The sequence below is a fragment of the Oculina patagonica genome, chromosome 1 (genome assembly GCF_052425735.1).
Source record: "Oculina patagonica isolate OP01 chromosome 1, crgOcupat, whole genome shotgun sequence".
NCBI lineage: Eukaryota > Metazoa > Cnidaria > Anthozoa > Scleractinia > Oculinidae > Oculina > Oculina patagonica.
Window position 1 is genome coordinate 46,956,189 of NC_135758.1, and position 22,011 is coordinate 46,978,199.

At 37.5% G+C, this 22,011-nt stretch overlaps 2 protein-coding genes across 4 annotated transcripts in view; both read left to right on the forward strand.

Moving 5' to 3' along the window:
• The window catches only part of LOC144634548 (uncharacterized), a 66,428-nt gene that overhangs the window by 17,136 nt on the left and 27,281 nt on the right, over positions 1-22,011 (forward strand). The gene's annotated exons all lie outside the window — the stretch shown is intronic.
• Positions 1-22,011, forward strand: part of LOC144634481 (uncharacterized) — a 51,512-nt gene that overhangs the window by 2,220 nt on the left and 27,281 nt on the right. For 2 of the 3 annotated variants that reach the window (XM_078493440.1, XM_078493455.1), the window contains exons 2-6: positions 3,721-3,812; positions 6,987-7,092; positions 10,690-11,455; positions 14,142-14,186; positions 18,586-21,212. In XM_078493440.1, the coding sequence (XP_078349566.1) occupies positions 10,792-11,455; positions 14,142-14,186; positions 18,586-21,212 (3,336 nt within the window). In that variant the 5' untranslated portion in view covers positions 3,721-3,812; positions 6,987-7,092; positions 10,690-10,791. Of the gene's footprint in view, positions 1-3,720; positions 3,813-6,986; positions 7,097-10,689; positions 11,456-14,141; positions 14,187-18,585; positions 21,213-22,011 lie in introns of all 3 variants that reach the window. The other variant, XM_078493448.1, reaches the window with a different exon arrangement.

The window sequence follows — 22,011 nt, forward strand, 5'->3', positions numbered from 1 at the left end:
TCTTTCAGCTGTTTGCGTACTGCGTCAGCGGATTTCTGATCTTTGAAAGGTAGAGTAATCCACACGGGTTTGTATAATTAGAACGTGAGAACAAGTTACCAGGATTTTACAAACGGTACGTTGACGACACGTTAGCAACAATGGCCAATGTACCAGCTGCAACATCCTTCCTCTCTACCTTAAATGAATGCCATCCATGTATACAGTTCACAATGGAGATTGGATTACTCTACCTTTCAAAGATCAGAAATCCAAGCACAGAAGTTCGTAAAACAGGCTGTCGAAAATCTCCTATTTCGGAAAAGTGGCCTTCCTTAACTTTAACGGTCGCCTGGCTAAGGAAGGTGGATGTTGACAAATAAGTCAAATTTACTTTAGCTAAAAGTATTTACACATTTTTCACCTTACCCAGTGTCATTGTCCTTATTTTCTATTTTAATGTGTTTATTTTCATTTTTCTGGTGGATCAAGGGGGGTGGCTAGCCACCCAATCCAACCCCCCTGGATCCGCCCCTGGGTCATGCAACAAAACATTCTAGGAAGTGGGAGGGCCACAAATTTTTTCGCAAAATTTCTTAAATACCCCCCCCCCCCCTAATAAAAAGGCTATAAACTAAAAACTAATACTTACAATATTTTTATACACTACAGAACTTACAAATACCTAAAAAAAAATATTGATACCTAATATTTACAATATTTTCTATGCACTACAGAGCTTACAGCAGTTTCTGTTATTTTTACATAGTCCAATAGATTTAGTTTTCAGATTTTGTTCTAACTACAGTTGGCGAGTTTTTAAGGTCTTTGCTTAGTTTTGACCATAAGAATGGTCTAAGATATCTGATACATTATGTTTCCTGTAGCGTAGATCTCTGACATCAGAGCGTCTTACTTACCTTATTACATGAAATTTTCGCGACACGTTAATTTCGCGATTTTGAGGTGAGCATATTTTGCGACACTTAAATTTCGTGATTTTGCAAAGATTTTGTATTTTGAATCACTTTAATTTCGCGCTTTTCAGAAAGACACAGTTTCCATTTCCTTGGAAATATTATTTAACATGCCCTCGAATTAAATAAAACGACTTCATCTCAGCAATAGCAACTACAGAGCAGTTCTTACAAGTAAGTCAATGTCTACAAGTGGGTCATGCTTGTACGTGCATGAGTTATCGTTCTTAAGTCAATTGACGACAACATCCCGTTACATTGAAAATTCCTTCCTTCAAAGGTACTAAACTTATGACATAATGTGAGTCACTTAAGTTTTGCGTCATTTTATGTTCGCGACACTGATTGTTCGCTTCACTTTAATTTGCGATATTTTTGGAATCGGGCCTTTCGTGAAATTAACCTGTCGCGAAAATTTCATGTAATAAGGTACCTATTAAAGGGGCAGTGTCACCAAGATTTAGTGCGATCTGAAAATCCAATGAAGGTGTTGGTATTAATTGGAAATCAACTAAAAGCAGTGGTGTAGCTAGGATTTTTCAAGGGGGGGGGGTTCACTCACTATATATGTTGCACCCGGGGTACTTAACAGATTGTCACGTCGACATCCACGTTGTCTTTTGCTAGAAGTGAAATGTTTTGTATGAGCAATCAGAGTCAGGATTTTCAATAACATTGTTAAGGACAGTGTTGAAATGTTTAGCTGGAGGACGTAAGCAGGAAGGCGAATGAGTGCTGAAGGCATGAACTTCTAGGGGGGTCTTGGGGCATACTCCCCTGAAAATTTTTCAATTTGGAGGCCTGTCCGTAATTGGTTAACAAGAAATTAAGGTCTTTATGGCATTAAAAAATGCTCACAGCAGTTGTCTGGTTTTTAGTATTAGTAGATTCTAAAACCGTCAGACTCAAATCGGAAAGAGAGTGGGTTAATCCCGGATATGAAAGATGGTTTTCTTAACTATTTAACATTAATTTATTTAGTTTTGGCCAGTCCAACGGAGGTTAACAAATGCAAAATCAACCAATTTTCTACTTCAGAAAGTTCTTTCGTCAAAGCAATAAAAGAACTAGATAAACTTCGGTAACTTCTTGACATTCTCTGTCTTTGTTATTCTTAGAACGCACAATTTTGGAGTTAAAAAAATTAATATTAAAATATGTATGACTGCAATTTTCACACTTCTGAAAATAATTATTTTGTGTATGATTTACTGGATGTTACATGTCAAACAGCTGGACGACAGCAAGCGTGAAACCTAATCCCTCACATCAGCTATGAGAATTGCGGTTTTTTTTTTTTACTGTGTAACGGCCATTTCGAATTTTTAATACTCAGTCTAGCAGGTTGGAGGTCTGGAATCGAAAAAGGTGTGGGGTCTGGGACGGTCGAAGACATTCGGAAATATTAATCCTCTGGACGACATTCAATCACTATACGAGTGCTATATATAGTGATAAGGGGTGAAACTCTCAGCTTTCATGGTTGAACCTTTCTGCCAGTTAATTAAGGGTCACGGAAGTGGAGAACCATCTTACAACCGGTAACAATGTAAATAAAAGGAAGAGACAGCAATGCATGCAAAATGGCCTAATATCATTCCTGTGTTGTCAAAAATAGTCTTAATACCAACCAAAAATTCTAAATCTCTTTAAATCCATAATAATTATTGTAAAACAACTTCAGTGGCGGCCTTAAAAAATCGAAAGAACCTAGTCTATCATGCTTTTGTTTGAAGGTATTTATTTGGTGTGTTGGTTCAATACCTGTAGCCAGATACTGAAAGAAACTTTTCAAATCCAAATAAAAATTTCTGTAAAACTATAGCTACATGTTCTTTGAAAAGAATAGCCTGTATTTATCCATTTTCGTGTTGTTTTGCATGAATGTGCAGGCAGTGTGCATGTTCAGCCTTTTGTTCTGCGACCTTCTGATTTGCAAATCCTGTTTTGGCTTAATGACGATAACTTTGGGAAAAAGTGGTGTTTTCCTCGTCAAGCAAATTCAAAACAACGGAATGGTAGGTATATAGATATAAAAAACAAACAAATCTAGTCCCTGAGTGATGTATTTCATTGGAGAATGTCGCCTAGCAAAGGGTTACATTAGCAACCACCGTTCTACACATGCACTTTGGTTTTTAAATCTTTGCATATTTTACAAATCTTATTTGAGAACGAAATTGAATCTATTTCCAAAACAAAAACCAAAAAACTTCCAGAATTGAAAAGAACCAATCAGAACAAGCAATGCCATTTACTTCTGAAATTTTTACTTTTGTGTGACCCTAAGGTGGCAGAAACCATGTTTTATCTCAAGATTTGCACGTTTTCGCCAATGTTTGTGTATTTTTTTGTAAAAAAATCCTACAGGGGGGGCCGGGGGGGGGGTCACAGGCACCCCAGGACACCCCTGAAAAGTGGCCTGACCTTGCTAAAAGTACACTGTACTAGTTGTGGTAATTGTTAAAAAGTGGTTTTGCTATGGACGTTTTCAAGTTCGACAGTGTTACTTGGATGAAACTAACATAAAAACCATTCAATACGGTTTATTCACATCTTGGAGAATCGATTCATGCCCTTCTTTAATTTACTGTTCAAGTGTTACTTCGTTGAACAATGAGTGCAACCTCACAGTTCTAGCATAGTTTATACAAAATTAAACTTATCTAGAAGACTTCTTGTAAGACTGTGCCTTTAAATCTGTTCATTAATAAATTCATAAAGCCGGGGTCATTAACAGTAATGTTTGAAATTGATTTTGTAGAGTGGTGGAGCATACTTCCAGACAAAAGAAAAAGAACTTCTCTTAGCTCCAGACAAGATTAGAGGAATGTATGGGATACTTTAATGCATTTGGTAAGTTTTGTTTTAAAAAGACTCTTAGAGTGGTTTTACTTAAACCCAAGAAACAAAAAATGTTAGTTAGTGTGTAATAGAACGTACTCAATAGCAACTGGTTCGTGCTTAGCTTTAGCCTGCACTATTGAGTTATGATGCACGTCAGAAGTTTGGAGAGCAAGAAAGTAGTGTAAGAGTTGCTTGAGGCAATAGTCAAGAGCAACTCTAGCTTCTTGAGGTGCTTTCCAAACTTCCCAAGTGCAACATAACTTGATAGTACACAGCTAAAATCATGAACCAATTGTTTTTCATAACATTGCCTAGATTTAAACCTGCGCCAAAAACTTGCACAAGAGAAAAAATTATAGCAATTTGCTCACGCCATACTCACGTTATTTTGAGCCCTGTCAAGCTGGGTAGTATCGAAAACGAAGACCCCGAAAACGAAGACCTAAGACCCATACGAAAACTAAGACCCGTACGAAAACTAAGACCCATACGAAAACTAAGACCCATACGAAAACTAAGACCCGTACGAAAACTAAGACCCGTACGAAAACTAAGACCCGTACGAAAACTAAGACCCGTACGAAAACTAAGACCCGTACGAAAACTAAGACCCATACGAAAACTAAGACCGTACGAAAACTAAGACCCGTACGAAAACTAAGACCCATACGAAACGAAGACCCGGCCAAAACCAGCGTTACCAAGAGTTGCGTGACATTAATAATAATAACAGAATAATATTGAAGCAGACTGAGCGTACTGAGAACGTACTACTGAAATCGAAAATCAATGAGCGCTTTCCATTTACATGGAATTTTCGGTGAGAATTTTTCGACAAATGGAACGCTACAGTTATTTCAACACGTAAACGGAATGAAAAGATGCTGTTCCTTTTGAAAATTCCATTCTGATAGCACTGCGGGAGCCTAGGTCACACATGACTTGCCAAGGTTTTTAATCTTTTGGTCGGGGAAATGAGACAAGTACAAATATCAGAGACAAGTACAAATTTTCCCGCGTGAACTTAAAAAAAGTGATTGACATCTCCTGTTTGGTTTAAGCGGACCTCTCAGAAAATAGTACAGTTGTAGCTGCAAAGATGATTGGAGGCTTTCGATCCGTTTTTTTTTTTTGGTTTATTAGTTGGTTTTTGCAATCGCTAAGCCCATTTCGCATGGAATCGGTTTTACGGATACGGAATATTTGGGTAAAAAATTATAGGGATACAGGATTTTTTTTTCATTATGAAAATCGATAGGGGATATTTGTGAAAAAGGGATATTTAAACAAGAGATTTGAGGATATCGAACATACACGTTGGAACAACCACCGGAATTAACTGGATAAGGGATATTTATTCCAAAAATTAATGGGATATAGGATACTCAGTCCCCCCTAATGTCATGGCCTCTAAAGGCATCATTGGAGAGCATCCCAGCACAATCCCGCCCCCCTCTCCGCACCCTTCTACGCGGATGTAAAGCGAGAAATAATAATCGGGTAGCGAAGTTTATTGAAGCAAGTATTGTGCGCGTTAAGATTTCGATACGGTGCATTACTGTTGGAGACTTTGGCTGTCTCTTCTGTGACGCAGCAACCGTTTTCGATCAGGTTTTAGTTTTCGATCAAGTCTAGATTTTTGATCAGTAGTACGTTCTCAGTACGCTCAGTCTGCTTCAATATTATTCTGTCATTATTATTAATGTCACGCAACTCTGGGTAACGCTGGTTTTGGCCGGGTCTTCGTTTTCGTATATACGGGTCTTCGTTTCGTATGGGTCTTAGTTTTCGTATGGGTCTTAGTTTTCGTACGGGTCTTAGTTTTCGTACGGGTCTTAGTTTTCGTATGGGTCTTAGTTTTCGTACGGGTCTTAGTTTTCGTACGGGTCTTAGTTTTCGTACGGGTCTTAGTTTTCGTACGGGTCTTAGTTTTCGTACGGGTCTTAGTTTTCGTATGGGTCTTAGTTTTCGTATGGGTCTTAGTTTTCGTACGGGTCTTAGTTTTCGTACGGGTCTTAGTTTTCGTATGGGTCTTAGTTTTCGTATGGGTCTTAGTTTTCGTACGGGTCTTAGTTTTCGTACGGGTCTTAGTTTTCGTACGGGTCTTAGTTTTCGTACGGGTCTTAGTTTTCGTACGGGTCTTAGTTTTCGTACGGGTCTTAGTTTTCGTACGGGTCTTAGTTTTCGTACGGGTCTTAGTTTTCGTACGGGTCTTAGTTTTCGTATGGGTCTTAGTTTTCGTATGGGTCTTAGTTTTCGTATGGGTCTTAGTTTTCGTACGGGTCTTAGTTTTCGTACGGGTCTTAGTTTTCGTATGGGTCTTAGTTTTCGTATGGGTCTTAGTTTTCGTACGGGTCTTAGTTTTCGTACGGGTCTTAGTTTTCGTACGGGTCTTAGTTTTCGTACGGGTCTTAGTTTTCGTACGGGTCTTAGTTTTCGTACGGGTCTTAGTTTTCGTACGGGTCTTAGTTTTCGTACGGGTCTTAGTTTTCGTACGGGTCTTAGTTTTCGTATGGGTCTTAGTTTTCGTATGGGTCTTAGTTTTCGTATGGGTCTTAGTTTTCGTATTGGTCTTAGTTTTCGTACGGGTCTTAGTTTTCGTACGGGTCTTAGTTTTCGTACGGGTCTTAGTTTTCGTACGGGTCTTAGTTTTCGTATGGGTCTTAGTTTTCGTATGGGTCTTAGTTTTCGTATGGGTCTTAGTTTTCGTATGGGTCTTAGTTTTCGTATGGGTCTTAGTTTTCGTACGGGTCTTAGGTCTTAGTTTTCGTATGGGTCTTAGTTTTCGTATGGGTCTTAGGTCTTAGGTCTTCGTTTTCAGGGTCTTCGTTTTCGATACTACCTGTCAATTAGCTATTCTAATGGTTTTGCCAAACTTCGAAATCAAGTTATGTCAACTTGATGAGAACTTATATGTTGTGGCTATATATGATACATTTGCACTCTTTAAAAAATTAAAGAACTGGAAAACATTTTTTCTGTGTTTCTGTCGAGTTTAAGTAAAGTTCTACTAGTGTTCTTTTGCAAATTAATGCTGCAAACATCTGATTGGCTGAGCTATTGTACTTGTACACTGTCAGCCATTACACAAAGGAAATGTTTTCTATTTCTCTTAGAAAAAACTGTTAGTAAGAAAAAAAAGGAAAATCACTTGTTTTGTAAATTCTCTTTGCATACTTTCAGGGAAAAAATGCAGACTGAAGACTGCAGATTGCAGACTAGCTGTTCGCAGACTGCAAAAATGGGAACTTCAGTGAAAAAGTTACAGAACGCAAAGCATGCATTAGTGGTAAGTCTTTTTCTTTATTTTCACTATAATTGTATTTGTAAGTTTTGAACTGCAGTTCTTTAGAATTTCAGCTAATTTCAGCTCGATTTGGATGTGCCTCATTGACTGTTTGCTCATAGAAAACTTGGGCTTGTATAGTCTATTATTGTTCTTTTTTCACGTAAGTTTCCATTCTTGCAGTCTGCAGTCTGCTGGTCTGCTTTTATCCCATCACTTGGCTTGTGCCATCATTATGTCAACAGCTCATGCTTGTTCGATAGTATTAGTTAAGGAAATACATGTATGGCTTTTAGCGCATGTTTTCTTTAAATTTCTAAAACATTTAAACCACCTCATTTCACATTATCCACTAAACTGTAGAACAGGTTGTTTAGCAGGGCAGAGCACTCAGTGTGAACGTGGGTATGACACTCAAGGGTGAAACAAAACACCGAAACACCAAAACGATCGAAACACTGAAACAGCGAAAAAATAAACAAAAGATTGAAATCTAACAGCCGTTTTTTTTTTCTTTCTTTCTTTCTTTTCTGAATTAAATTGCCACTTGCACCAGCTGGAAATGAATTAAATGCACTTATTTATAATTAACCGGGAGTGGAGTAAAGTGCCAGGTCGTCCAATCCAAGATGATGGATTAAGTTTGTGCGGTATTGAAACATGTTTGTAAAAACGTATTCGATATAGGACAAAGAAGGCACCAGATTTAATGAGAGGTATGAACACAATTTGTTATTTTCAGTGAGAATCTGCTTTGAGTTGTGGGTTTTTTTGCCTGTTAGAGTCTTCGTTTTCAGAACCGGTCACGACTAAATAATGCTCTCAAACTTTTGTGCGTGTTTGGGGTGTGTATACTCATGTGTACTCAAGATGCTACTAACAGTTGCTCTTGGCTATGATGTTTCGGGCAACTCTTACGCATCTTTCATGTTCTACAAACTTTCCGCATGCACCAGGGTTGGAAACTAAAATTTTGGAGCACTCGCCATCTGTGCGAGTGACCTTCAAATTGCACTCGCCCAGATCAGTTTTCACTCGCCCAGTCTCCTCCATAAAAGAAAAGGAAAATTTAGCCTCCCTCCTCCCTCCTCCCACAAATACTAAAATATACAATTTGGTACTTAACGTGGTGGTTGATCGCGATACAAACTGCAACCTATTTCTTCAATGAAAAATCGCCAAAAATAGACCTTACTCCATACAAAGCTACTCTACAATAAAAACACGAGCACATTTACTTCAAAAGTTGAAATGCAGTTTTTAATTTGATATGTATTCTCAAATAATCCTGTAGTTTGCAAGCAGAGTGCCGAAATTGTACAGTAAAAGAGGTGGGAAAATCAGGAAATAGCCATCTTGCCGCATTTCGCGGCTCGGTGGAAGAGTTAGTGTATTTATGACCAGTGGTATTACTTTGTACAAGTACGTGTATCATGTAACAATCACCAAATGTAAGCTATCAGCTTGTGGACAGTGTAGATTATTTTGAAGTGGAAAGTAAAAGTTACGCTTATTTTGAATAATATATTCTGGATATGAAAATCGTACTCGCCAAACCGGGCGAGTGATCGATGATTTGTACTCGCCCGACAGTTTTCACACTTGCCTGGGTGAGTGGGCGAGTGCTAATTTCCAACCCTGATGCACCATAACTCAATGGTGCACATATACTGAATTTGGTTATGCAGCTCTGCTGGCGATGTTATAAAAACTATAAAATAATAGGAATTCATTTTAGACATCTGCAACACCAGTGTTCTCACCAGGCCGCGGCCTTGCGGGATTCCCGCACAAAAAATTGAGATGGCGCACTACAAGCCAAGAAGATGCGCCCGTTAGGGCGCATGAGCAAGATACGAGTCAAACGGATTTTTGAATGATAGTTGAGTAGTTTTAATGGTCAATCGAACACCCCAGCTTTTTTCTAAATCATATGAATAAAAACACTTTATAACAAGATTAAAAGCCTTTAAATTTACTGCCTTTACCTTCCTTGGTCACAAGTATGTAGCGAAATTTGGCACAAGCATCGTTATCGAATCGTAAACATCTTGGCTGCCATATTGGATCAGTTTGGTACTTCATGTAACAGACCATTTGGAGTGCGGGCTCAGGTTATTCGTACCATGTGATTTTAGTTGACATAACACAGTTGATACACCATGGTACAGCAGAGCATGACAGCATGGGAACTCTTAAGAGCATAATTTAAAAGTTTTACAAGGATTCATTTTCTAATCTTCATAAACTTGCTGCTGTGGTATTGACATTGTTCATTCATATTGTAGACTATGAGAGGGGTTTTAGCCTTCAAAATAACCTTAAAATTGTCAGAGGTCAGAGAAATAGACTTGTAGCAGAGTGGTTGGACACACTCATGGTAATTACTGCTGAAGGACCACCACTGCAAGAGTTGTTCCCATTTAAACATGCATTGATGATTGGAAGGCAGAGAAATCACGAAGGATTTTTCCACATCAGCCCTGAACCACGAGTAACTTGTCCCCCTAATGTTCTTATAGGGCCCCTATTTTTCAGCAGAGGGGGCCCTGGGACTCCCCAAGGCAATATAGTGAAGCTCTTAGTGAAAATATTTTACAGCTGCTGCTGCAATTATAATATCAAACAAATGTCCAATCATTGCTGATCAAGTTGTGGTCATTTTCATTACATCACTGGTAACTATAGCAACAGTAGAATATATTAAAACACCCTTAATGTTCGCTTCAAGTGCTTATAACTTAAAAACGAGCTCTGTGACCCCTCGTTTTTATTATGGAATAATGATAAGCATGTTAAGATACAACTTTTGGCAAAGTTTTAAAAAAATATGTATTGTGGGTTCAGAGCCACCTTAAATTTTTGAAAACTTAAGTGGCTCTGAGCCCACAATACAGAATTTTTTAAAACTTTGCCAAAAGTTGTACATGTATCTTGACATGCTGAACATTATTCCATAATAAAAATGAGGGCTCACCGAGCTCGTTTTTAAGTTATAAGTTATAACTTGTTCACCAGTGATTGGGCACCTGTTTAATACTAAAACTGTTGCATCAACTGAAAAGGAGTCGTAAGATTGATTCGTCAAAGTTGAGGTGCTGAAAAATGCAGAAAACTGTTTTGAGCCTCCTTAATTCAGGAAAGAAATAAAAACAATTGTTGGACTTGATCTTTTGTTTCAGTGTTTTGTTTTGCTGTTTCATTGTTTTGTTTTGCTGTTTAGTAATGCCCCTGAAACATCATCATCATCATCATTGTCATCCTCATCATCATCATCATCATCATCATCATCATCATCATCATCATCATTGTTATAATTATTTTTAAAATGAGTGTGATATTGTATAATTTTTAAAACACTTTTTTACTTTTATTAGTAAGCCTGGGAATTTAATTGTGAATAATCTCCCTCTAGAATTTTGGGATAGTATATATGTTCTGTCAGCACATGCCACTGGCTAGTGATTTATCTGGCAGTGGATAGTGTTATCCACCCTTTGAACAGCCAGGGCCTGCATGGGTTTTAGCTTCCTCTTGTCGCAAGTAAAACTAGGCATTGGTAAAGCATCGTATATGCAACTGGTTATTGAATTTTTGCAGGCATAAGTGCTTGAGAAGCTGAACAAGACAAGAAAAAAATGACTAGAGGAACTGGATGAAGATAAATTGCACTTACCCCGGCACCTATGAGTAAGGTTAATTATGTCAGAATTCATTGAACAGCTGTTGCAGCCAAACAGGGAAGAAAGGCAAGAGAGAAGGGAGAGAAAAAACAGAAAAGCCATTTGTCAAATAACACTGAATTTACAGAATGTTGGCTGTGGCTGTTTGGTTTATGACCCACTAGTTGAAGATCCTTGGCTAAGCAAGTACTGTATCATTACAAGTAACAAAGTCATTTCAGATGAGAATTTGGCTGGTAATGATCAATATCATGTGCTCTTTGAAAGAGTATCAAGCTCTGAAAATCTACGAAGTATTCTGCTGAATGATATTACCAAGAAAATTATCATTCTTGGTTCTGGTGTGGTCTTGGTGTTCATTGATTCCACATCCCCACAACTTCATCATGGTTGTGGTATTTTGCGCAAAAAGTGCAGTGTTTTGAAACGGCTACCCAAGATAGCTTCACCTGGCAATGAAAGTGAGCAATTCTGTTACATTGGAAACGAACAGTGCAAGTGTCGTAAAACAAATGGGATGTATGCTTTGGAAGCTGAGGATGTTGGATCAATTCCTTGTGGATCCATTCTTTTAGAATGTGTTGGCCAGGATATAAATGCAGTTGGAATAATAAGCTCTGTTGACCAAGAGCAGGGGAACTTTTCGCCTATCTGGCTAAAATCAAGTTTACAAGAACTTGTGGGTAAGTTTTTATAGTTTTAGAATAATGTAGCTTTTGCTTAAGATGTTAATGGCCTGATGACATGATCATGAGCCAGGCTGGCCTTGTTTGACGTGCTGGCTCTGTTTGCTGAGATGAAGTCCAGCCTGGTATTACCTGAGCTGACCAGCCCAGGATGGACTAGATTTGGCACAAACAATGAGTTGAATTTAGCACAAATGATTTTGGCGCGAAGAATGAGTGGCATGATGTTGATGAACTTATTACAGCAGTGTTAGTTTCATTTTACATTGTTTTATACACTTATGGGGCAACATGAGCTGCTTTGCCTCAGTCTACATCCCCCACCCAGGGGCAAGGAACTAAGAGACGTCCTTAGAAAGTATAATTTGATTTTTGTAGTTGGCATACATGGGATGTAGCTAAGAAATAACTATGCCGGTTCTTCTGGTCTATTTACCTTCAAAATTATCCCAAATCTTTTTCTCTTGTGAAATTTCAGCCAGTGATTAGCTCTCTCTTTTTAAACCAGTAAAATAAGCCAGTATCCAGCTCTTAGCTACATCCCTGGGCAATGTGCTTTAAAGAGAAATTGAATACTGGCCCAGTAAGTATGGCTGGCCCAATGAACGCGATTACATGGAAAATTTTCAGTCCAGCTAGCTGGGATCCTGGCATTGTGATACCGGGATCACAGCTAACATGGCTGCCCAGTTGGTATGTAATTGTGTTTAACGGTCAAGCTGAGATTTGGGCAAATCCAAGGTTCCAAGCCTGGCTCATGTAGTCAGGCCCTTAGCAAAGAGTATAACTGAAGTCAGATGCAAAAATCTTGACATATTAAAGAAGACAACTTTGAAGAAAGCAGTATATATTGTATTTAAACTAAAATTCCACATTATGTTTTGTTTCATAGCATTTTAGGAAGTTATATATTTGTAAAAAAAACTCCAAAATTGTGCGATATCGCATTTGAAGTGTCTCTGTCTCCTCTTGATGTTCATTATGGTTAAAAAATTAAAAAGCATACAGCTTACTTAAAGGTCAAATACCTTATTGTTACTTATTTTCGCAGGACTCAGTGTTCTCCTTATCAGGCCGTAACCGGTAAAATTTACCGCTTGTAACACGACTCTTTACCGCCTAGAACCGCTAAGATATCTTGTAAATTCAACAGTTAAATAACAAAGCCGGTAACACCACTGGTTTCACCTTCGTAGTCATGATTGAAAATATAAAATAACAGATTGAAAATAAACAGCGACAAATGCAATATTCATTTACGAATTTGTGCTAGTATTCAATATTCTTTATTTCCCTTCCCTTTTCGAATCTCTGAGGGCTGGTATCAAAGAAAGAACAAGTTTTGCACGATCAATTCCACAATGAAGCGGCAGCAATCCTTGCTGTCCTTCCACTTTGTCCATTGAAAATAAAAACAATCACAAAGGAAAAGAGGAAAGAATAATACCAGAAGTGAGAAATATTACTTACATATAAGCTAAATAGTTCAGTTTTCAAAAACATGCAAAATGCAGAAAATAGTTGATTGCTTAATTGACCGTAGCTGACCCGTGGTGAAGACAAAGGCAGCTTTCGATGTCAAATTCTTCTAATAATAATAATAATAATAAAGACTTTATTTAACGAGGGTAACATAATTTACTGGTGGCCCAGTAGTTTACAATATGGCCCTCCCTAATTAATTACATAATACATACTTAACTACATATTATAAACCTAACTACATGTTATATACCTAAGACAGTGATAAAAATTTAAACTTAATTCAATACAATGAGAACTAAAAAATGTTAAAAAATGTTGCTGATTTTAAAAAGTTCTATATAAACCTAACTAAATGATAAAAATTTAAACTTGATTTAATACACTTAGAGCTAAAAAGTGTTCATAATTAAAAGAAGCACTCAGAATACAACTTTGTAACAACGCTGTTGTGAATGCTGAGTATTCGAAGCAAAGAAAAAAAGAGCTGCAGCAATTCGTAGCAAAGAGGAAACAGACAATTTTGTGCAATATTTTTAGGCTGTATAGCAGGCGAAAGAGGTCTGCAAGGCCAAAATAAAGTTGTTATGAAATAAAATTCGACCAACACTTGGACAACATTCTGTTTCATGTAGGTAAACTAGAAAACGGCTGGGATTTACCGGAATTTCTTTACCGGTTTAAAAAGTTTTCTTACCTGCTGTGCTGAAAACTAGGGAGAACCCTGAGGACTTAATTTTCAATATTTATTCTGTTGAAAATAAAGGCCCGTGTAATACTATGTAGTTATGTACTAATTTGCAAATTTCCCCAAGCGTCAATTCACGAAAATTTTCGGCACCTTTTCCAAATGTTCCCGCAGATAAGCCACACCCTCGATTAGGAGCGAAGATTTTTGGAAAAAAGGTGCAGCTTATCTGCGGGTTTTTTACGGTATTTCCAGTGAAATGCCCAGAGGATGTAAAAATTTGCTTCAATTTTTGTTACTCCTTTCACGACTTGGGCAAAGAAATGGCATTGGATCGGTCAAAAATCATGCCCAATTCATTTAAAGTGTTAAAAATGGCTTATTGTTTACTTTCCAAGCCATTTAAAAGAGTTTTACAAAAGAAAAGTAAGACAGTACTTAACGAAGTAAAATGTTAAAGTAAATATTTCTATGATTGGTTACTGAAATTATGTTTTTTTTTTTTTATCAAAGAGGAAGACGCAAGGAAGAAGGAGGAGGAAGATAGGAGGAAAGAAGGTGGGTGGATCACATGGTTTATTTTAAAGTAGAACCCCCTTTTCAACACAAACTCACTTAGTTACCTAGAGCACCCAGTAAACTGCAACACCCCGCATCGATTCAGTTTTTTCAGCGTTTGCTATTGATCAGCTAGAATTCATTTAAATTGAAATCCCTACTAACTCAAACTACTGTATTTAACTTCATTAATTAGTCCTTTTTTATTCTATTGGTCTCAAAGTCGTCGTTCGTTCATTGTCAGCTAGTTCTAGCATTTTCATTTTGCATAGATAAAGTAATCTTTTGTGCGATCAAAAGGATTCAAAATCCCGCATGTTTTGAACAATTTAACATCAGACCCCACGGCTTGGTAAACATCAACTGAATGTAGTGTGGTGATTTCAGTTTACAGTTTCTTGAACATTTCATCAAGGGAATGACTAACTGACTCCTTGTGTGTTGTTTGGTTATATAAGTACTCATGATTTTTAAGGACAATAAAGTGCAAGAAGCAAGTTTGACTATAAGTGTTTCTCTATGCACTTCTCTCTCATGTTCAAAACATTTCCAAGAACTAATAGGTGTGTTAACTACTCAGTTAATAATGAACTTGAATTGTACTGACTATTTGTTCACGTGCAATTCCTTGAACATTAAAACTGCTTTACAAAGCTTGCAAATTGTATTTTAACATAGCTAGCATGCAGAGTCCTGCAATCAAATTCAGTATGCATAAGTGTGCACAAAATCAAATAGTGAACGTTGATGACGTAATATTATTGACGACTGAAAATCTTACTGAGAAAAACTCACAGGCTGTGTTTTGACAAAAGCAATGAAATTTTATCCTTGGTTTATGGAAAGTACACTTACTTAAAATCTGTTTTCAAGGATACGAGTTTCAGGTACTAAGCAGTTTCTTTTTACAATCTTGACGGTGAGTGAAGGAGAAAATAAATTCGATTTTACCGGCAATCTTGTTTGCCTGCTTTTCTTTCATTTCTTCATTCTAGCAACAACTAACATACCTTTTCACGACACTTGAGGCTATGAATTTTGGACCAAGTTTTCGAAATTGGATTCGCACTTTTTATAACAACATTAACAGCTGCGTCATTAACAATGGCTACGCATCAGATTTCTAGCAAAGAGGAGTCAGACAAGGCTGTCCACTGTCTGGACTACTCTTTATACTTGCCGTAGAACCACTTGCACATAAAATTCGTTTTGACGAATCAATCAGAGGTCTTCATAACGGAAATAAAACAGTTAAACTTAGCCTATATGCCGACGATACTACTTCCTTTCTGCCGGATGACAGTTCTGCTTCCAATTTATTCACCCTTCTTGAGCAATTCGGTACGTGCTCCGGACTCAAAATAAATAGACACAAGACCGAGGGAATGTGGCTTGGTGCTTGGAAAGGCAGACTTGGTAAGTACAGTCCGTTCGGAATATCATGGCCAGAACAATACGTTACAACTCTTGGAGTCGTCTTTGCTTACGATACTCTAGTTCGCCAACACATGAAATTTGAAACAAAGCTCTCTAAGCTTCAAAAAGTTTTAAATCTCTGGTCTGGTAGGCATTTAACGATTTTAGGGAAAGTAACCATTATTAAAACGTTAGCCATTTCTAAGCTTGTGTACAGTTCTTCAGTGTTACACGTTCAATCAGATTTCATCAAAAGAGTAAATGAAACAATTTTTGCTTTTATTTGGAATTTTAAGCCTGATAAAATTAAAAGAAGTACGTTACTCGGCCCGGTGAACAAAGGCGGGCTCAATATGGTCAATTTCAACGACGTCAACAAGTCCCTTAAAATTGCTTGGGTAAAACGTTTCTGTGATGAGCCTGAAAACAACTGGTGCGCCTTTCTTAATTCGTTTTTGTTAAAATATGGAGGTGCTTTCCTGTTTCAGTGCAATTTCAATCTAAATTACCTAGAGTTAAAAAACATTCCAATTTTTATAAAGAGATTCTGTCAAATTGGCAAGAAATTCACTCAAATGACCCAGTTAATTCCACAGATTTTAAAGAAGAGATCTTATGGAACAATCGTTTCATAAGGATTTGCGGTAAATCATTTTATTTCAAATCGTGGCATAAAAATGGAATCGTAAAGGTTCGTTATCTTCTAACCGAGCAGGGAAACTTTCTATCTTTCGAACATTTTAAGGCCAAGTTCGGTGTCCGTACAACTTTTTTGGACTACGCAGGCGTGATCGCCGCAATCCCAAAAGCCTGGAAAACCGCAATCCTCGATACTCCTTCAGGTAATCAAAGAACGCAAAACGTCTTAACAGCAGATAATGTTTCTGCCAAAAAAGCTCGCTCTCTGCTCGTCGGAAAGTCCTTTCGCCCACCCACTGTAGAACACCGCCTACAGAATCAAAATGCTACGGACTTGGAAGCCATCTATGAACTACCTTTCAAAATCACAATAGAAAATAAACTAAGAAGCTTTCAGTACAAATTAATCCATAACATTCTGCCTACAAACCAAAGACTATATAAAATGAAGATAAAAGCCTCACCAGTATGTGAGGTGTGTAATTATGTAAATGAAACACTAGAACACATGTTTTGCGAGTGTCCTAACGTGAAACAATTTTGGATAATGGCAATCGAATGGTGGAACGTAAAACGCTTTGAAAACATAAATCCAAAACTTATTGAAATTCTTTATGGCTATAAACCAGGATCTTCTAGTTTTTATGCGCTAAACCACTTCTTTTTAATAGGCAAATATCACATTTACCTTTCAAAAATCAAGTCTGAAAATCCAATGTTTGAGGTCTTTCTTTGTTTGCTTAAAAGTAAAATTCAATCAGAAAGAGAGATTGCTATCAGAAATGGTAATTATAATAAACATAGGAACAAGTGGACCACCCTTTGTAGCAGTAGAAACACATAATTTCTTTGGTTGTGTGTGTGTAGTTGTATACCAAGTATTGTAAAAAAAAATCCGGCTATTGTGTATTAGTGTTGTCTTTATTAATGTTTAAGTATTGTGCTATATAGCTAGCTGTTATTGTAAGTGTACTTATTATTGTAAGTAAGGCGTCAATTATCTAAATAAAAAAAAATAAAAAACAACAACAACAACAGCTAACATGCAAGTCTCAGAGTACTTAAAGCAATTTTTCATGGCTCTAAAATGGAAGAAACGGCCAACCATGAATTACAACAGATCGATGAAATTAAAACAGCCTCAAAACAAAAGTTTTCGTGTTTTAAGCCTTACACATTAGTGTCAATGGCTCTGTTGTGATTTCTACTACTCGAAAGAATATAGTTCAGCAGGCCAGTTCATTCACGACCCTTAATTAGCTTCTACAACCACTCAGGGGCACCCAACGGAATATTTCGTTAAAATATCTGTTCGGAAGACGATTTGAGATCTAGAATTTTCGGAACATTCATTGTAAATTTTTTTGATTGCCTCGGCCCTGCCTTTCCTAGGATTTTCGAATATCTAAAAAATGGTATAATTGTTCATTTTTAACGGATTTTTTACTCTAAAAAGGTCACCTAGAATTTTCGGGAGCCTTTCTCTGGCTGGAATTTTCGAAAAGGTAAGTTTTGATCCCTATAACTTTCGGATCACTAGACTTTCAGCTAGGAAATCCGAAGAGATAAAAAAATTTTAGGGGATAAAAATATGCCTATATCTACCGTTTAAATACTAAAATACGTTCAACGGTGCTATCTTTAAGTGGTTTTGAACTATATTCTCGATGGGTGCCCCTGACCACTGATGTGATCGGTCTTGATAAATAATAAAGACTAAGTATGGAACCAAACTCATTGACTCTTTTAGAACCTACACAAATCTGCTCTCTGTTTTGTTTTGATTTTCTACCCCTGGGTTTCTATCACTCTGGAGTGAAAATTTAATTTAGCGAAAACTAACCTTGGGACCGACAGGAGCATTTGCTGTTCGTCAGGTTTTTTTCTTCTCTCTGCCACTGAATAAACTCATACCTCATTTCATTTATTCTCATTTGACACAGTTAACACCTCTTGTGTAAACTTGTACATTGTGCAATCGAACCATCACTTAGATTCACACGGTAGACGACTCCAGTTAACATTTTTTACACCAGTTTTGATGCACAATTCCACCGGAAATGCTATAAAAACAATTGGTTCATGCTTTTAGTTGTGCACTATTGAGTTATGGTGCACTTGGGAAGTTTGGAGAGCACTCAAGAAGCTAGGTTTCTTTCGCGCTCTCCAAACCTTTCAAATGTACTATAACTCAGTAGTATAACCTCATTAAATAAAGTCTTTCATTCATTCATTCAGTGCAGATCCTATCAGTTTTACACTGTATTTACTTGTCTGTCTTACTTAGTTACCACACCACTTTTATTGAAAATAATTTCTGATTGCGTGAATGCTGTTTATTTAGACCCTGCAGAGATTCAAGCAAGAGGAGAACAGGCTGTTGAAGCATATAATAAAGCTCTTCAAGAAGGATCAACCCCTGTAATGAGGGTGCCTCTCATGATAATTGGACAAAGTGAATCTGGAAAGACCAGCTTAAAAAGGTCTCTCATGGGGGAGAAACACCGCCCTGACGAACAGAGCACTGATTTAGTTGAAAAATCCCCTTCGTATTTCAGTGTTAAAAAAGAGATCTGGAAAACAGGAGAGAGAAATCAAGAAACAATTTCTGATTCTCTTACTGTACCTAACAGAATAGCACTTGCGATGATGATTGACTTACGGAAAGAAGGAAATGTAGCAGACTATGAAGAATTGAATATGCAAGATCAATCAAGTAAGACCGCTTTGGGAAAGTCTTCAGATGCAGAACAGTTTAAAAGTGACCCTTTGTTTTTACTAACTGAGAGTGAAAATGAAGAACCAGGAAAAGATCAAGTATTAGGACCAGATCAAGGTAGAGACAATATGAACAATCAATCAATCAATCAATCAGGAGAGAAATATAAACATGCATCAGGCATAGGAAACACTGATTTTTCAAAGAGAGCAGAAGCAGAATTGGAAGAGCAAGAAACTAACTGTGATGCCAGTGCAGCAGGAGAAAATGCTGCTGATGTAAGTAAACAGACCCAGGAACAGCCAGAAAAGCCCAGCCATGATGAGATACAAATGAGAAAGAAAGCAGAGCAAAACTCTGACCATGCTAGCGCTAGCGCAGCAGGAGGAAATGCTGCTGATGTAAGTAAACAGACCCAAGAACAGCCAGAAAAGCCCAACCTGGATGAGAAACAAATGACGAAGAAAGCTGCTGAGCCTGAGCAAAGTGTGCCAGAAGAGACAGTGCAATGCCTTAAGAAATTTATACAAGAACCAGGCAGGCAAAATGAGGAAAACGTTTTTTCAGTCATCTGGGATTTTGGCGGGCAGATGGTTTACTACGTCACGCACCCAATCTTCCTGACTGCAAATGCAATCTACCTTCTGGTTCATGACCTCATGCAAGAACTAGATGAGAGAGCTCCTCCTGTTGTAAGGGAAGGATTTTACCAAGCAATAAATGAGGATTGTTATTGCAAAAAGACCAACGAAGATTATCTTCACTTTTGGTTGTCCTCTATCTCCACGTTGGCAAGTCAACAAAGTAATAACAACCAGCAAACAGCAAAATGTCCTCCAGTTCTTTTAGTTTGCACTCATGCTGACGAATGTAATAATGCAAAAGAGCAAGCTCAGAAAATACATGGCTCTCTTAAGCAGCTTCAAAAGCCATATGGGCAGCATTTATTAAATAAGTACTTTGCTGTGAATAACATACTATCAGGCACTGGAGAGGAGTGTCAAGGAGTCAAGAACTTAAAAAAAGAAGTACTTGCAATTGCAAAGCAGCTCCTGCGGATGAAGAAGGAAATTCCAATAAAATGGTTGAAATTTGAAGAGGCACTTAAATCAAGAAGCGAAAATGGTGAACCATATATTTACCTGGATGAAGCAGAGAGAATTGCGCGAAATGAATGTGAAATTGTTGATAAGGAGCAGTTCCGCACTTTGCTGAACTTTTTGCATGACCAAAGAATTTTGATTCATTTTGAAGGCACACCAGAGTTAGAGAAAATAGTGATTTTAGACCTTCAGTGGTTGATTAATCTGTTCAGGAGTGTGATAACCATCCCATCCGGTGAAGACAAGTGGAAGTGTGAAGATTTGTGGATAAAGCTTGATAAGAAGAGCATCTTGGATGAAGAATTGCTACAAATGGTATGGGATCCCTTGCTTAAGAAAGCAACCGAAGGAACCACAAAGACTAAATCAACCAAAGAAATCACAGAGAACCTTGTTGCTGTCATGAAGGAATTTAGCTTGCTTTGTAGCTGGCCTTCACTGCCTGGTGAGAGCAAGAAGTATTTTGTACCGTCTATGTTGATGTCACATCCATATGAAAAGGCCAAAGAGCTTTTGGCACATGTTTCCATTGCCCAACTTTTTGTGAGATTTAGACAACCCCGTCTTAAGCAGGGTGGTGAAAATGGAAAATCTGATGATGATGATGATGAATATGTTCAAGTGCCTATGGGTTACTTTCCACGACTTTTAGTGAAGTTTCTTCAGTGGTGTCTTGAGAAAGGATTCAAAAGGGAGGATTTGTTTGAGGATATCTATGCAGATTTTGCTAGGTTTCCCATTCAGCCCAGTGAATACTATTCCATCATTCTTCTCTGTCATTCTTATTCAGTTGAGATTGTTGTTCACGGGGTTGAAGATCATGATAGTCATGCCATTTGCACTAAGGTCAAAAGCCAAGTAAAATCAATACTTCAGGGAATACGCACTGAATTTGTTTGGTTGAAAAGCGTGGAATTTGTATTAAGTGTCCTCTGCCCAGTCTGTTGTGAGACGTCTGTTGATCAGCATGTTGCCAACTACTGCAACAAGCTGGAGCATAAAACGAAAACGCAATGTTGCATGCGGGAAAAGTGTCTTCACTTCTGGTCTTTGACTGAGTTGCAAAAGCCAAATCCCAAATGCGGGAAGGATACATTTGTGACAAAACCTACAAAAGTTCATGTGAAGAATTTTGCACACTGGATGCAGGTAAATTCAAAAATTTATTGTAAGTTGACCATTCCCTGTAAAAACTGTATACTGTATGCATAGCTGATAATTAAGTCTGAATGCATAGAAATATAGTTGATTGCCTAAGCTTTTTCAATAGTGGATCACTAGGCTATCAGGAAGTATGTGCTGTTTATTGGTCAATATTTGGGTGTGATCTTAACCTGTTCAAATAATCGTTATATTATTTTTGTTGGCAACTTTCTCATCGTAATTGTTACAGGTCTTAATGCCAGTTCAGAGGGGAAAACATGGACCTCATTCAATATCGGTTTTAGCCAATCAAATTTGTGAATTCGGTAGTTCCCAGTCTTATGAGTCATAATAAAAGGACTTAATAAGATGGGATGGTAACATGTGGTGGGCGAGAAGATGAATAAAGTAAATACTGGCATAGACAGGCCGTTGAATTAACAAACGTGATAAATTAACTGAGCTCATCTTTACTTCAGAAGCAGCACCAAAGGAGTTGTCAATATATATAGTAGCCAAAAAGTTCTGGATTGGGTCCAGTACATGTATTGATTGAAAAGTTGATCTCAATGAGTCCTATAGTATAGAACAATTTCCCGCAAGAGTTGCGTAACGAGAGAAATATTGATAGGTTTAAATCATTGTTAAAAACACACATGTTTAGGAAAGTTTTAAATTAGATTTTATTTTACTTAATATCATATTTGTTATCTAATGTTGCGCAACATCATGATTACAAACAAAATCAAAATTACATTCTTTATTCAATAAGCTTTAACAAAATATCCACTTTATTGGGGTTACC